Source organism: Argiope bruennichi, chromosome 5, assembly GCF_947563725.1.
Source record: "Argiope bruennichi chromosome 5, qqArgBrue1.1, whole genome shotgun sequence".
In the NCBI taxonomy this organism is placed as follows: domain Eukaryota; kingdom Metazoa; phylum Arthropoda; class Arachnida; order Araneae; family Araneidae; genus Argiope; species Argiope bruennichi.
Genome location: NC_079155.1, coordinates 50,661,432 through 50,678,353, shown reverse-complemented (window position 1 = coordinate 50,678,353; position 16,922 = coordinate 50,661,432). Strand labels below are relative to the sequence as shown.

Here is a 16,922-nt window from a genome sequence, read left to right as displayed (position 1 = left end):
ATTTAATTTTAATTAGCACTCAAAAGTAAGAATTTTTTCATGCGTTATTCATTCTCTCAAAAATCTGGATAAATAAATCATGGATTAATCTCATAAAAAAAGAAAGAAAACCTGACTATCCATGATAAAAATAGCCTTAGTGAAAGAAAGATACAAATGGAAAAAAATAATTTCATTTGAGATTAAATACATTAATGATTGATGTGTAACAAACCTCTGCATTTTCCTGAGCTAGGATCTCTGGTATATCCTCGCTTACAAACACATTGTGGTGTAATTCCCTGAGACACACATTCTTCTTTTGGTTGGCAAGGTCTTGTCTCGGAGCATATAATTGTTGATGGTTCTGCAAGAGGAATAGTTAGTTAGAGGATACATTTCTGTACAAACTAAAACATATATATTTAACATAAAAAACAAGATAAAAATATGTCATGTGAATTAAATAAGAAATGACATAATACAAACACATGTATAAGAAAGAGGGTGCCATTAAAAATATTTGATAATATGAAATGTCTATTATTGGGGAAAAAGTTCTACCCATAATCTACCATCAATCATATTTATTTCATTTTTTACCACATTTATACACATAAAGAAACATTGTATTCACTCTCTAATATAATGAATGTAAAACGATTTTTTTACAAATTAATTTATAATTTAAAGTCATTGCTATCTAAATTATTAAAAGTAAGCATATATGTACTGAGCAATATAAATTATATAAAGGCTGAACAAATAATATGTAGTTTAGCTTTAAGTCTTTGAAAATTTTGATAAAATATTTCATTGATAATATTTTAAATTCGAAATTTATATGGATTTGGCAAATGAACAAAAGCACAAAAAAGCACAAACCAATTTTAATGCATCCTCTGTATGGGTCTCCATTGTAACCATGTGGGCAGACACATTCATAGGAACCTGGACTATTTCTGCATATAGCATCCTGTCCACATACACGAGCTCCACTGCTACATTCATCAATATCTGAAAACATTGAATTGATTCCATTATAATTAGGCTGAGTAAGAACAATACAAACTTTTAATAAATATAATAGTATAAATTAACAGTTTAAATTGCATAGTTATTACAGCTGATTTGTGATAGTTATAACTGATTAAGAGTAATTATAAATCATAATCTATTTTTATATATTCAAGTATATATTCTGATTATATTAAGGTATATGTGAAGAATTTTGGAACTTTTAATTTAATGATTCGATTTCTTAAAAGATCATATGAATGGTAGTTCTACATTTGTGTTTTATACTTATTTCACTTTTATTCTCTTCCATTAGTGCAATATTTCAACGTTGGAAAAAAATAATCATTTTATGTTTTGCAGTGAATAGACAAAAGTATGAAATGAACAAAATTTATGATTTTTTTTTGTTGTTAAAAACTTTGGCATTCATTCATTACCTATACATCCTGGTAAACTGTTGCTTCGTCCAGTATAACCTGGAGCACAAACACATACTGGTTCTTTGTGTACATCTAACTGACATGTTGCATGATCACCACAGAAGATATCATCACATGGATCTAAAACAAAGTATTTGTTATTTAAATTACTGCAATGACATCACTTGAAGATTGTAAGAAAATTTTACACATTACAAAATCAATTAACTCAATTTTACATTTAATGAGGTTGTTTCTTAGACTTTTGTGACTTTTAAAAAAAGTTATTGTATGTTTTAAAAGCAAAATATGATTTTGAGATACCACTTATAAAATAAGTAGAATAAACTTACGTTTACATTCATCACCAAAATAAGGCTCTGGACAGTAGCATTGATTTCTGCTACAAACTGAATTGCCTCTGCAAGAGCTGTCTTCTCGGCATTGTACAATGGCCGTACCTGAATTAAAGATTAAGATAAGTATAGTAATTGTAGTTATATCAAATAGTTATAAAATAAAAATTGTCTAATTGTAATAAATCATCTAAATTTCATAATCAAAATGTGTAGTTCAATCAAAATTAATAAGATTCATCCAATTTTTAAAATGATAGTAACATTTGCTTTTTAAATTTAAAATGTTGTTTAATAAAAGAAATCATAAATGATTATTTTTCCTTATTCAGAAATGAAAAGTGGAAGAATTTTAGACTTATTACATCGATTAAATGGATCTCCTGATGTTCCTGGTGGGCAACGACATTCAAAACTGCCAGGTCGATTTGTACAAATGGCTGAAATACCACATTTTCCATTTGGTCCAAATGCTTGAGAGCATTCATTAATATCTGTAAAAAAAATTTAAAAATAAGAAAATGTTATGTAAGACAAATTTATATAAAATATTGAATAATCAAATTACAAAGGGCTATTATAATTTGCATGATGTAGAAAAAAATAGTAAGTAATGCTATAAAAGTTAATGTTATTGCAGATATGCTTAATTAATATCTGCAATTGCATTACCTTGACATTTGACTCTTCCATTTCCAGAGAATCCTGTTGGGCAAGTACAGGTGAAACTTCCCAGTGTATTGGTGCAAGTGGCCCCCTCTCCACATTGACCACTGGGACCAAATCGCCTGTCACATTCATTAATATCTGAAAAGAGAAAAATAATAGTATTTATCAATATTTCCAGAGAATAATCACATGGATGAAGAATATTCATGAATAAACAAGTATAAATTTATACCTTCACAATATCTGAAAGGATCTCCTGTGAATCCTGGTGGACAATAGCAATGGTAACTTCCAGGAACATTTCCACAAATAGCACCTTGACCACAAAGTCCTGATGGTCCATGAATGTTGTCACATTCATTGATATCTAAAGAGAAGAAATATTTAGCTTTCCATGCAAACAATTGAATAAATTAGAGAAAGATTTTGAAAAATATTTCCTAGTTATGGATACTCCAACAAGAAAATATTTCAATTCAGTTGAAGAAAGTTTACATCCTAAATTTAATTCAAAATTTCAACTACTATAAATAAAACTATAAAACTATTAAAAGTGTAAAGCTTTTCATTTACGATTAATGATATAAATCATAAGAAAAGGTAGGAATCAAAATAAAACAGTTGTATAAATCAAATTCTCAGTATAGTCAAAAGTAATAAATGTATGAATATTAAACACTTTTTAGAGTGTATATCTTTAAAAATTAGATTCAATTAATTTAACAAATATAATTGATATCTTACTCCCAGAGCAAAAGCCATATTTTCTCTTTCTCTGATTTTTAATTTATTTGTATATTTTTCATACACAGCAGTGTCTGAATATCTTCTTCTAAAATATAATTATTTTTAACTACAAAATTAAATTTAGATCTCAATGTGATATTCTGTATTCACTTACCCTGACAGCCTGCAGCAATGTTTTGAGGATCAAAAGTATATCCTAAATTACAAATGCAGGCAGCTTCCTTTCCATTAACTTGGCATGTTGCATGTTCTCCACAATCCACATCAGCACATGGTGCTAAAGAAAATATTATAGATCATTCATCTGTCTTTGTAAATAATTTAATTACATTCAAAGATTACATTCAATTTAATTACATTCAGAAAGCCAAAATTCCTTTTCAGAATAAAATTCTTAAAGAACTTACATTTGCAAGCAACCTTTGCATCACCAATTAAATTGTCTGGACATACACATTCATAACTTCCGTCAGAATTGATGCATTTTGAATTGGCACCACATGGGAAACGTCCAAACAAGCATTCATTTATATCTAAAAATGAAACAAACTTAAAAATATTTTCCAAGAAAATATAAAAACATTGAGAACAGTTAGAATAAAGCATATACTATATAAAATAGTAATATTAATTTGACTATACATATATATATAAACATTAATTTGACTATGCATATATATATATAAACATTAATTTGATGTAACAGAAAAAAAATGTTATATTGTTAGAACTTTTTATGTTTAAATATTTATTTATTAAATATAACTTGATTATTGCATTTTGATAATCAAGCAATGTTACAGTACTAACATATTTGAATTTTTGTTTAAATTATTGCTGGCATATTATATTTCAACTAATGTTATCAATTATGTTTTCAAGATATAAAAGAAATTATATGAAAATAGATGGCATTCTACCTCGGCAATGACTGTCAGGAGCAGAAGTTATCTTTTCATAGCCTGGTTTGCATTCACATGTATAGCCTCCAATAATATTTTTACATACAGCACTACGTCCACATATGTTTGGAGTTCGGCATTCATCAATATCTAAAAATAAATAATAAGTACATATTACTGTTACAATAATATATAAATATAAGATCATAAAAGTATTTTTAAAACCTTTACTTCATTTATATAAAAATTGAAATTTAAGAACAAATTAATACATAAATGTACTCATTCATCAATTATTATTATTATTATTATATAAGTTTTCACTAAAAAAAATTATGAAATGAAACTTACCAACACATTCTATTCCTGAAACTCGGAAACCAGATATACATTGACATTTGTTTCTTATACATTGTGCATTTTCTGTGCAATCATAATTTCCTTGGCATCGAACATCCACTTTCACTGCAAAGAAAATTGTTGTATTGAATGATAGTGAAAGAAAAAATAATTTCATAATAAACAATAAATTTATTTTTAATTTCATATCAAAACTGCAACTTTTTATTAATTACTTATTAATTATATAAACAGAACACAAATTACAAATTAAACAAAAACTATGGCAAAAAAGAAAAAATAAACCAAAAATCTGCTCATTTAAATCCATTTCTACCTTTGCTTCAAGTAGTACTTTTAAATAAGAATTTTCACTTCTTAATCTGAAATATGGCACATTGCTCTTACATAATTATGCTGCTTTCATTTATTCCATTTGATTTTTTAAAAACGATGTTGTTAACTGCTATTATTATTTACTTTCCCAATATTTAAGGAGACAGATCTTTTTAAACAAAATTTATAGTTTATTATTATTATTATTATTTAGGAAGCTCAAATAGCTTGTTTTAAAGTAATTTCCTTATTATATTTCATTATAATGCAAATAAATTTCCTTTCAGATCTTAAAAAGAATATTAACAATTGTTTTAAAATTGATAATTTGAAATAAAACCAAATTATAATTTTCTTACCTCTTGAACAGAACTCCCTTGCATTACCATCATAACCTTCCAAGCATTTACATTCAAAACTTCCTGGTATATTACGGCAAATAGCATTATCTGAGCATGGATTTTGTAAGCATTCATCAATATCTAAAGTGGAATGTAAAAAGAAAATTAGTTTTTTTCCCTTCTTATATTTAGATTTATAAAATTACTTTAAAGTTATTAAGAGTTACAATAACGCTTTGTACCTGTGCACCCTTGCAGAGGATTTCCAGAATAGCCATCTAGACAGCTGCAGGTATATGAGCCAATATTGTTGAAACATTGAGCATTGCGACCACAAGCTCCAGGTTTCAAACATTCGTCATCATCTGGAAACAAAGACAGAAATATTTCATTAACCGATGTTTATATTTAATTATGCATATAAAAGTATAAAAATTAGTAAAATTTCATGTATATTTTAATAAATGATTAGCATTCAAGAATTAAATCTAAATACTATTAATGCATTGAAAACATCTAATGCAAACTTGCATTTAAAATTTAAATTAGATTAAATTTAACCAAATGTAAGCACCAATTTAACCAATTATATAAAATGCTTGGACAGATAAAATAAATAATGGAAAAAATACTCTATCCAGAGAACTTTGCCTTATGCTTTTTATTTTTTGGTAAAATCCTTTTTCGAATTTAACAGAAACCCACATTTGTCATCTTACTGCTTAACAATTATGCAATAATTAAAAAAAAACCAGAGAGTTAATAATATAAATTGAATATTACAAATACATAATAGCAATTTTTTTAAAAGTAAAAAAGAAGAATTAAAATTGGTACAAACCATGGCATCCTGCAGACAAATATGGATCACCGACATGGCCGGCTTTGCAACGACAAGTATAACTTCCAGGTGTGTTTGTACATTCAGCATTGACTCCACAAGCATGTGGGCACTCATTAATGTCTATAAAATGCAATTATTTTGCAAATTTTAAAAATGCAAAAAATGATACAATTTTAATTATAATATTTAAATACTTTCACGTAACACATTCAATATTTGTAAAATAATATCAGCATACAGTGCATTAAAATTCATACTTTCCATTTAAAAGATATATACACACATACCTTAACTAATTTCAATGTACAATTACAAAGCAAGAATAACTAAACAGGTCATTAAATTCTTTTTTGGAAGAAAATTAAAGAAATTCAATGTTTACAGAATGTTTAATGAATTTATATATTTTCTTATAACAGAATTTTTATTTCCGACTATTTTTTATTTCCCAACATTTCTCCAGCAAATATATGTAAGTTTTGAATTGCTACTTGTCAAAACAAAACTCCCGCAAAATTTGTTTATTTACTTTTGTGGATTGACAGAACCGATCTAAGCTATAACAGGTCCGATTGAACGAATCGATTCCTGTCATAAATCAATTTAACAAGAAGCAACATCATCGAAATGAAGCTCATTATTGTTTTGACTTTTTTTCAGTCGGAAAATAAGATAAAGGAAACCTAAACAGAGATTATGATATTACTGTTTTAATTGATAGTATAATAGGAACCAAAGACAATATAAACAATAGTTGGATCAATTTTTGATCAAACTATTGTCAAGAAAATTGCATCAAAAGCATTAATTGTTTGCATTCTTCAAAAGATTTTAATGCATATGATGCAACTGACTATCATCTCATCCCAAATTTATGGAAATTAAGGAGATTACAATCTCTGAGAAGATTAACACAAATTGTGCATATCAAAAGTATTCTATAAAAATTTGACGAATAATGTTAACAAAAAATATCTTAACTGATCAAATAAGAAATTTATCATATTCGTAAACTGACTACTCACCGACGCATCCTACAGTAGGATTGCCCGTATATCCTTCAGGACACTGACAGTAGTAACCGCCATTTGTGTTGACGCATTCTGCTCCTTTACCACAAGGTGGTTTTGGACCCCAGCATTCATCAATGTCCACACAGCCCGCTTCTGGCGTTGGATTTCCTTGATATCCTCTAGGACAACTGCACGTGTAACCGCCTTTAGTGTTTGTACACTGAGCTCCAGAACCACAAGGATTTCGTCGACATTCATCCAAGTCTGCCGGGAGAAAAAATTATGTGAGACCCTTGCTAAATGTTAAATGAAAGTAATTTCTTACGCTTCAACAGATTGGCTATTCTTCCCCACCCGAAGGCATTTGAATAAAATCAATAATCAGAATGCTGCGACATCATAGATGGGAACTCTGGCCCAATTTTAAGGACTGTTACTGACCACGATACAAGCCCTACCGAGAGAGGTATGATCCGTTATCGTCAGGGCGGCGACAATCTCATATAATTTCTATATCCATTAGGATTATTCATCAGATAGATGTAAAGGCAACCGACAGATGTAAATAAAATTTTGATAATATTTTTGAATTTATATGTAGAAAAAATTATATCATAAATCCTATATGCAGGTAATTTCATACTAATTCAGTAATATTTCTTCTGTGATTGCCCTTATGAGGAATTATACTTTATATAAAAGAATAAATATACCTAGTGCTCTTTTTTAATAATTCGTTTGAGGTCATTCAAAAATTTACGCATAATTCTTACCATAACATTCCCTGAAGGGATCTCCATCGTAGCCCAAAGGACAGTAGCACTTATAGCTTCCTGGAATATTTTCACACTGAGCACCATGACCACATGCATTAGGATCTAAGCACTCGTTGATGTCTACGGGAAAAAAAAAAAGCATATAAAGCATTGTTACTTAAAGATGTATTAATTGTTTTGTATTGATAATAAAAATCAGATACTTCTGCAAAAGACAGTACAGATCAAAATGAATTATTACCCGTGCAAGAGACAGTGGCATTTCCTGTGTATCCTGGGCCACATTTACAAACATAATGTCCTGGTAAATTACAGCATTCGGCGTTTTCAACGCAAATAGCGGCCAGTGATGGAATTTCGCATTCGTTAATATCTGTACAATGGAAAAGAAAGAAAAAAAATGACTAAATGATAGAAACAATTAATCAGAGATAGATCTTAACTAAGCAAATTTTTAATTTTTTTAGTATATTTGTCAAACAATATTAGGTTTTAATTTTTATGTTTCTGATATTAGTTTCATCAAACGTTTTCAAGCATATACTCTTTTAAATACTCTTCTGTGACTTTTTATCAATAATTTATTTTTGATCTATTATTCTTTTTTTTAAATCCAAAACAAAAATAAAATTTTATTTTCTACAAGTTTCCAGGAATACATTTTATTTATTTTTAAAAATAGTTTTAAAAAAACAACTCCCACACCTTAAAAATGGACTTTTGTCTATTATTATTATCTGCAGAATAAATTGTAAGATGAAATTATATTCAGAATAATATTAAATATCACATTCTTGCCCCTTCTCCCTCAAAAGTAATGCCTATGACTGAAATTTTATAGCTCATAATAAAGGAAAATCATATTAATTCCAGTGTAGAATCGTAAATATGATGTTTGTAGTTATTTCATCAAGAATAAAAAATATATCTTTTAATGAATTTTTCATTATAATTATAAAAATTTTCACCAAATATAACTAGTTAAAAATTTTACAATACTTTCATTATCATATTTACTGAAAATTTTAATAATTTTGAACTGCAATTTTATTGATCATAGAATCTATTCGCTTCTTAAAACCTCGCATGCTATAAAATAAACCCTGTCTTTAAATTTATACTATTTCCAGACGAAAACAGGTTCTGTGTCTAATTATGCCGGTTATTCTTCTTAAATACCTCGTTTGCCTCAAGTTTTCTACTCAATTACATAGAATCCAGAAAGCTTATTGAATCCAATTTCTTGCTGTAATCGGCGAAATAATAACAGGCAACGAGCGAAAAGAAATGCTACTTTCAACAACTATTTCATTCTATTTTATTATCCCCCCCCCCTCCTCATTTTCAGAATAGCGGCAATTTCCGTTTGTTTCGTCTAACTGTACGACCAGCTGTTTGTATTTTATGTGGGCACCCTTTTCAACGTTTCTTTAGCTTTGACCTCAAATCGAGCTGCTAAAGGTGGTTGTGCATTGTTTGGGAGGCATGGAATATTTAAACATTCCTATATCTAATGCAGCTCCGATGGAAGACTCATGGGAGAGAGAAAGTATAGCCTTAAGGCATTATTTGAATCTGCGAATAAAGTAAATAAATAAACATTAAGTTCAGCTCGTGCTGCTCTTAACTGGTTCTTTGATAGCAAAACCGGATTAACTCCCATTAAGTACGATATATGAAAAGGAATGCGCCAGCACATCCTTTCGTTACGAATGAGGTTTTCCTATTTAAGGGCATGATTCAAGAAAACAATGTCGAGATGGTGTTCAACGACAGGAGATTTGATATTGCTGGGTTACTGGTCTTTTAATATTCGATGATACTAAAGATCGAGTTTTTATTTTTTTTCTTGATTATTTATGATTAAATTAAATGTATAATCTTGAAATTTAAAACTCAGGATATCAGCTATAAATGTCATCTAGTTTTTAAGGGAAATGAAGTTACATTATAAATTAAACCGACGAATAATGGTTATAAATTTCCCTTTTCATGCATTTATTTCATTTCTTGAAATATATATGAGAAACACAAATATGCAGATATTTATTTAAAAAATGTTAGAAATCTGAAAATTTAAATAAATATGCACCCAAAACAATTAGGTAATAAAAGCGCTATAAAATGGATAGTAGTTATAAATATCTTTGTATATGAAAAAAGAAATAAATTTCAGCTTGTATTGTCAGACAGACCGAGAGAGAATCAATTGAAAGGCATGGTTGTTTTCTTAAATTGAAAAAAAAACTTCAGAATTTATATATTTTTTAAAGAATTCATTTCATAAATAAATAAAATGTTAAATATTAACTCGAGGATACTAAATGTTTATCTCATCAAAAAAGAGTTAATGTAAAAATAATTAAATATCAGCATATTATATAACGTTTTCTCTGAATATAAAATTTAATTCTTTAAATTGTCAAGAAGTTCTCACTCACTAACGGATATATGCCTTATTTTCGGATGTAGTTCGAATTCATTTAAATCAGTGTTTTACAAGATATTAGGATCTACATATTATTACTTTCAACAAGCTACTATTTATGGAAAATGGTAGCAGGTTATACCGATTGCTTCCAAATATTTTTCTTATCACCTACGCTCAGAAGTTTGCGCATTTAGACCAAGGTCCTTTTTCTAATGAGGTCAAGCGGCCAAAGTTTCTCTTTTTCCAGTGCAAAGGTACAAACTCGTTTGAAACCAAATGTGTGAATGTAACGAGCTTCTGTGTAAAACATTGTTTTCATAAGATATTAAACCTTATAACAAAGTTTCTTAGATATAAAGGTGGGACAAGATATCAAGAAGCGTTATGGTTAAGTTTGAATTTCTAGTTCCTGCACTTCATTCTGGTGCACTTATGCTGATGATGGCGATCGTATAGACAGTGGAATTGAACGAATAGTATTAATAATAAAAAAATAATTCTAATTTCTTAAAATCATGAAACAAAGCAAGAAAAGATAAGCAAGCATAAATAATATATTTAACAATTGCATTTATAATGTTTCCTTCAGATTGCTTCGCCAATATCTTTATTAGCATAAAATGTCGATCAATATTGTTACGATATCTTTACGATGTTGTCCTGTATTGAGATATCGAATAACATTGTAGAGATAAAGTAAAATGTGCTAATAAGGTTGGTTTTATAAAGATGGCCATATTCCATCAAAAGTTACGAAGAAGTATTTTTCCAATGCAATTTTTAAAAAATTAAAACGAATTAATTTTTTATATCTAAATACTCATTTGTGAGCAAAAAATAAAAATAAAATTTAACTCATTCATTTCAGATTTTGGATAATTTTTAATCCGCAACAAATAATCCTAAGCCTAGATTGTTCCATCTATTTCAGAATGTCTGGTCATTTTCGTTCTATTTCATTACATTTAGAAAAGATCATAAATCATGCTTATAAGTAAATGGCTCTTCTAGTGATGCATGTTCGATTTTTTTTCTGCGCATGGTCTTAGAAAAACAATAGATAGTCATTGAAAATCAAGAGACATGCGAAAAATATAAGAGACGTTTGCTCAAAAAGTCTAAAAACTTCGGAAATGGGAAGAGAAAAAATGGTTTTTATTTAAATGGTTACTATAATGATACATTGCGCATTATTATTTGTTCTACAAATATATTGGAATCTGTCAATTAAGTAGATTAAATTAGTTAGAATTAAATAGAAAATTACATTGATTTAATTAAATAGAAAATTACATTGATTTAATTTTACTATTATTTTAAATTTGCCGTAATTATTAATTGCTCACTTTTATCTCATATTGATGGTTTTGTAACAAAAATTATTGCTCTATTTTTTTAAAAAAATTTATTCTCAAAAGCGTCAAAAAAGCTCACAGTATTACATCTTTTAAAAATTATTTAATGGCATACAATTCAAGTTCATTTATGATGTGTAAATTTTTATTTAAAATTTATTATTTACTTTTATATTCATTTCATAATAATTAACAGAAATGAGCTTATATCATTATCAAGCTAAAAAATATTAAGATTTGTGAAATTGCATGATCTGCATGAATTTTTTTTATCTATCTCAGATAGAGAAATATTTTCAATTTTTGATTACTTTTAATATCTTTATATTGCATATATACTATATTTTAGCTTATATGCATTAAATTCTTTAAATGGCATTATTTGCAATATTATAAACTATATTTTATTTATTATTTTTGAATAAAAACTTTTTACAAATTACACGCAATCTATTTTTTACACAATTCTAAATATGCATCATGTATTGCAATTCTCAGTGAATTCGGAAACTTTAAATGAAACACAATATTTTAGTGAATTTTATTTTTTCTGAAATTTATTCCTTTTTATTAAAATTTTGATAATTCCTTACCGTGACATTCGAATCCGTCGCCTTCGTAGCCAGGAAAACAGGAACAATAGAAGCTGCCCATTGTGTTTGTACAATGTGCGAAGACATCACAGGGTCTATATTTACATTCGTTTTCGTCTGAAAAATAAAAAAAATGAAAGAGTGTGAGGTTCGTGCTTCTTAAGACATTCATTTTGTTGATTAATGTTCAACAAGAATAGTGAATGTGTGGAAGTAGAAAAATAAATAATAGTCACCTGGCATTTCACAACCCTTCCCTCCAAAGCCGTCATTACAGTAACAGAGGTTGTCGAGGCACACTCCGTTAATGCAACGAGGCATTTTGGGATGGCAGAAATCTAGAAAAGAAGGGTATAGATCAGAATAATAAAATAAATAATACAGAAAGAAATTGCGGCAATTTGAAGGGGAGCTCCCATTGATATAGTTTTTCAGTGTTTGAAATAATTTAGATGAATTAAAATTCCCAGTTTGGGCAGACTCACACCATTCATTTCAAAACTATTATACTTTAAATTAAATATTTCCCTTTAGCTGTTTTGCCGAGAAATAGGGTGAAGACTATTCTAAAATGAACAGAAAATGCTAAGAGTTGAAGTTATTTCAAAGGAAATCATCTGCGGGAATTTCAATTTTAAATATAAAAAAAAAAAAATGTTGCTATCTGAATATCAAAAAGAATGAGATGCAAAAGTCAAGAAATTCCTTTATTTCAAAGGAGAAAAACGCATTGAAAAACTATAAGATTTAAATAAAGACAAATTTTAAATTCCAGATGCTTATATTTTTCGAAGTTTGAGTAGACAAATGGGTAGCATCTTTAATATGTTAAATCTCACTAATTGAAAGAGATTATTATTAATTCTTATTTAATGATCAATGAACAAAGATATTTTTTATCATTTTCATGAATTAAAAATGGATATTATAAGCGAAATAAATTCTTTAGATTCTTTAATTAATTCTAGAAGTTTGAAGAGAACACTGTATTACACTGCTCATTGTTGTATACTTACAAAATCGTATAATGTCGTTCCATACAGCACATCGCGCAATATATGCAGTAATTGATGTTTTTTGGGTGATATTGCACAATATCAGGCAACATCTTCCATTTCTAGGGAAATAATACAGTTCTTTTCTTAGACCGGATATTGCCCTACTGACCAAAAGAAATTTTTTCCTATTCATTGATTTGAATCGTCCTTTTAAAAAAAATGCGCATCGTGCTTTTTTTTAAAAATTTTTATCTCTTAGACTCTTTTATTTTTGAATTTCTGTGGAGCATTCCAATTGAACCGCAGTAAGGCTTCAAAAAACTCATCGATGTCCAGCAAATCAGAAGCTGGCGCCTGGTAGGCGTCCTTTTTTTTTTTTTTTTTTTTTTTTTTTTTGCTGACGGAAAGGGCATGGCGCGTAGAAAGCAGTGGTTGGCACATAATTAAGTACTGCACGATTCGGAGGAATGACTGCAGGGATTTACCGAACCTCTTTTTTATATATTCCTTTTTATTGTTATTTTCCTTCCCGCTGACATCTTGCAACCCGTTCAATCCGCTAGATAACAACACGTATAGGACCGTAATAAAACGTTAGCAGAGAACAGGCGTAGCGATTGCAATCCATGAAAGGATGGTGCATCACGACTTCTTTGGCGTAAGCCAAGCAATTTTGGTACATTTTATCAATACGTGTTTAGAGGACAGCGTGGTTTCGGGCATACAGCTACAAATGCTAAACCTTAGGTTTGAAACCAATAATTGAGAGTGGAAAGTCCTCCTTTTTTTTAATGGCAGTTTTGAATGCCAACAAAGTGTTGTGAGTACAGCCCTAAAAACTGCATGACCTTCAAAGGTTATTTGATAACTGATCTTAGCGATTTCCAAAAGGCTAATCTATGAAACTGGCTTTTTTAGTGTAACAAAAGATTTTCTACATGATTGAGAAACGAGTAACAACTTTTATTTCTTTATTTAGATAACAATTTAACTAAAATGTGAATATATGTACGAGTTTAATTTTATCTGTTTGTCAGAAGAAAAAAACTATAATAAATAGAAAGCTGGAAAATGACTAAATTTCTTGACAATAAAATTAATATTCTGAAACATAAATACGAATGGTGTAGTTATAGTTTATTTATGATAATCTGTTACAGATTTTTATGAACAGATATTTGAACAGAATGAAGTCTTATACTCCCGCAAGAAGATTTTTAAATATTAAATTATTGATATATTATGCATTAAAGTTAAATAAAAGAATATTGAAAACTATTTGCTTTACATTACAAAGAGATTTATTGGTGGATTGTATTGATAAGAAAGTACTGATGCCATTAATAAATAGATTATTGAATGAAGCAATTATGTGATCTTCGACTACAAAGAGCTACTTCTACTATACTTATTCAAATAATTCCTTTATTCTTAGATATATATATATATTTTATTTTCATCTAAATGCGTACTCTATAATATATTTTCTGGAATCAGTAAATGCTATCTATTACAATAAAATATTATAATGTAAACAACTAGAAAATTTTTGGAAAACTTTTGTTTTTTACATTGTGAAATTGATAATTTTTATGAGCGCAAATACAACTCCTCTTTCAAACCAATTTTGTTACCATTTCAGATATCCTAATTATTTCACTCAGAAATTCTTCACGAATGAAACAAAATACAATTGATTCTTTTTCTGAACTCAAATTCCTTTTCCTCAATCATGTTTTTTTTTAAAATTCCACAGATAAGAACACCTTTTATTCCAAGGTGAAGAAAGTTCACGCACCTCGAAAGATCTACAATAATAACAAAAAATGTTTATGTCTTTCTTAAGGCGATAAAATGGCGAATAAAATATTCCTGCACTTTTTCTTCCTAACAGAAGAATGGTGAAGCGAGGGTATAAATGGACTCAGTAATTAGTGAATGCGCGGAATCTCAATTCATCCGCAGACAATGCAGGAGAACAAGGTTGCGATCTCATTCAGTTGCATATTTAAAAACAGTTACTTTGCATCTGCTTAAGATGGACAGGTGATAGCAAGACTTACTTCTATCCGTGCATTTGAGTTCATTGGCTACCTCGTCTGAACCCAAGAAGCACTGTGGCACGCCGTCACAGAGTTTTGACAGTTCGAATAGCTGTAGAATGTCGACTGACTCGTTGACTTGACAGCCGAAAAAGCCATCTTCCAGATTGAGGACAAAAATTTCTCGTTGCAAAATTGGACTTGGATAGTTAGGTTTGTATTGAGCGTGTATCTGGAAAAAACAATAGCATATAAGACAAAAATAATTGCGCATAAAAATAAAGTAAAAATGGAAGGAAAAGCATTCATTCAAATAGTATTTGACAAGAATGAACTATTCTAAAGATTTTAATAACATGAATACATGATGTGGTTCGCATTGACAATAAAGTGAGGAGATAAGGATTTATGGGAAGAAATAATTAAGTTTAATTGAAAAAATTAAAAATATTCTGTGAAATGTAAAATTTAATAAGTAAAACCATATTGCACAATTTTACAATATACATTTCTGCATGATATTATGTAACAATCAATGTGTAGAAAACAGTATTAAAATATTTCTTGAATAATCATTAAGTTATTCATGAAAGTATTTGATTCGACGAAATAAGCCATAATATTAAATTTTTGAAAGTATATTTTTAGATAAATTAAAATAGAAAGTCATATTCTGAACAACCTCTTGTTTATTTACTTGTTATGTTACATTTTATATCAATTATTAATTCTACCAGTGGTGTAACAAAAGTGACACATAAAGAATAATATAATTTTTTCGCCCTCGTTGATTTAGTAAGTAAAATATAAGTGACTCCCAGGTCCTGATAATAATTTTCGCTCCCATATCACATTAGGCTTTGAAGAGATGAATGATTTGTCTCCAAGATTTGTACATTACCGTTCCTCCTTTGTTACATTCCTGAAGGGTATCAAAAGAAAACTACTTCTTTTCCATTGAAAGCAGAATAAAAGATGTTTGATGATGTTTCTTTTGAAAGATTTTACATAATTTTCCCACAAACACTGAATTTCTTATGTGGAATTAATTATTTTTCTTGGTAATGCATTTTAATTCAAATTGTTATCTCATTAACTATATTTATATTTAAATGATTAGAAAAAGATGTGAGTAAGTCGAACAAAAGATAATAATAAAGAAAAAATTGTTATAAGCAAATTCTCTTAAGACATCAAAAACTTTCAAAAGATGGAAAATCAATCAATCTTTTTTAGCATATAGGACAACCGTAGTAAGCATAACCTAGAGACTTCAAAGTACTTTTTGGTCATTTAGATAAGAAGTTAAATTTTTGAATTATTTATCAAAAGAAATAAAAATTTTCAGGCAAGTGCAATATTAAAATTATTATGTGACCTATAACCACACAGCTTCCTGTTTCTTTTGCGCCAGCAAATTTATGACGAATTGCCAGTAGCCTATAGGTTGTGGACATATATTCTATTGTTCTGGAAGTCCACCGTAAAAAGGAGACTTCTTATCATCACCTTATTATTAACTCGGAGACCACACATCCATTTAGATGGACGTCGTCTTTTTAGAGCCTTTTAGATCCGGTGGTGGAACGACTCCAGCAGCCTTTTGAATGGGCAGGTAGTTTGTAATAACGGGTTGGAATAGTGACCAAATTGCTATTCTCGGGCCCCTTAAATCAATCACCGTCTTTCTGATGACCATTCGGAGCCGACCTTGACCACAAGTGACAGCCATTATTGGGTTTTCACCCGATAGCCTCACGAC

General features: G+C 28.9%; 1 protein-coding gene across 1 annotated transcript in view; it reads right to left on the bottom strand.

The window, feature by feature from the left end:
* Positions 1-16,922, bottom strand: part of LOC129969211 (uncharacterized) — a 145,972-nt gene that overhangs the window by 51,524 nt on the left and 77,526 nt on the right. Inside the window, exons 3-22 of the mRNA XM_056083663.1 lie at positions 15,182-15,392; positions 12,357-12,458; positions 12,121-12,237; positions 7,983-8,114; positions 7,739-7,861; positions 6,978-7,229; positions 5,950-6,072; positions 5,351-5,473; positions 5,127-5,249; positions 4,444-4,557; positions 4,111-4,242; positions 3,598-3,723; positions 3,345-3,467; positions 2,676-2,810; positions 2,447-2,581; positions 2,140-2,268; positions 1,772-1,879; positions 1,437-1,559; positions 865-996; positions 215-346 (exon numbers count right to left, since the gene is read on the bottom strand). Coding sequence (XP_055939638.1) covers positions 215-346; positions 865-996; positions 1,437-1,559; positions 1,772-1,879; positions 2,140-2,268; positions 2,447-2,581; positions 2,676-2,810; positions 3,345-3,467; positions 3,598-3,723; positions 4,111-4,242; positions 4,444-4,557; positions 5,127-5,249; positions 5,351-5,473; positions 5,950-6,072; positions 6,978-7,229; positions 7,739-7,861; positions 7,983-8,114; positions 12,121-12,237; positions 12,357-12,458; positions 15,182-15,392 — 2,695 coding nt within the window. The remainder of the gene's footprint in view (positions 1-214; positions 347-864; positions 997-1,436; positions 1,560-1,771; positions 1,880-2,139; positions 2,269-2,446; positions 2,582-2,675; positions 2,811-3,344; positions 3,468-3,597; positions 3,724-4,110; positions 4,243-4,443; positions 4,558-5,126; positions 5,250-5,350; positions 5,474-5,949; positions 6,073-6,977; positions 7,230-7,738; positions 7,862-7,982; positions 8,115-12,120; positions 12,238-12,356; positions 12,459-15,181; positions 15,393-16,922) is intronic.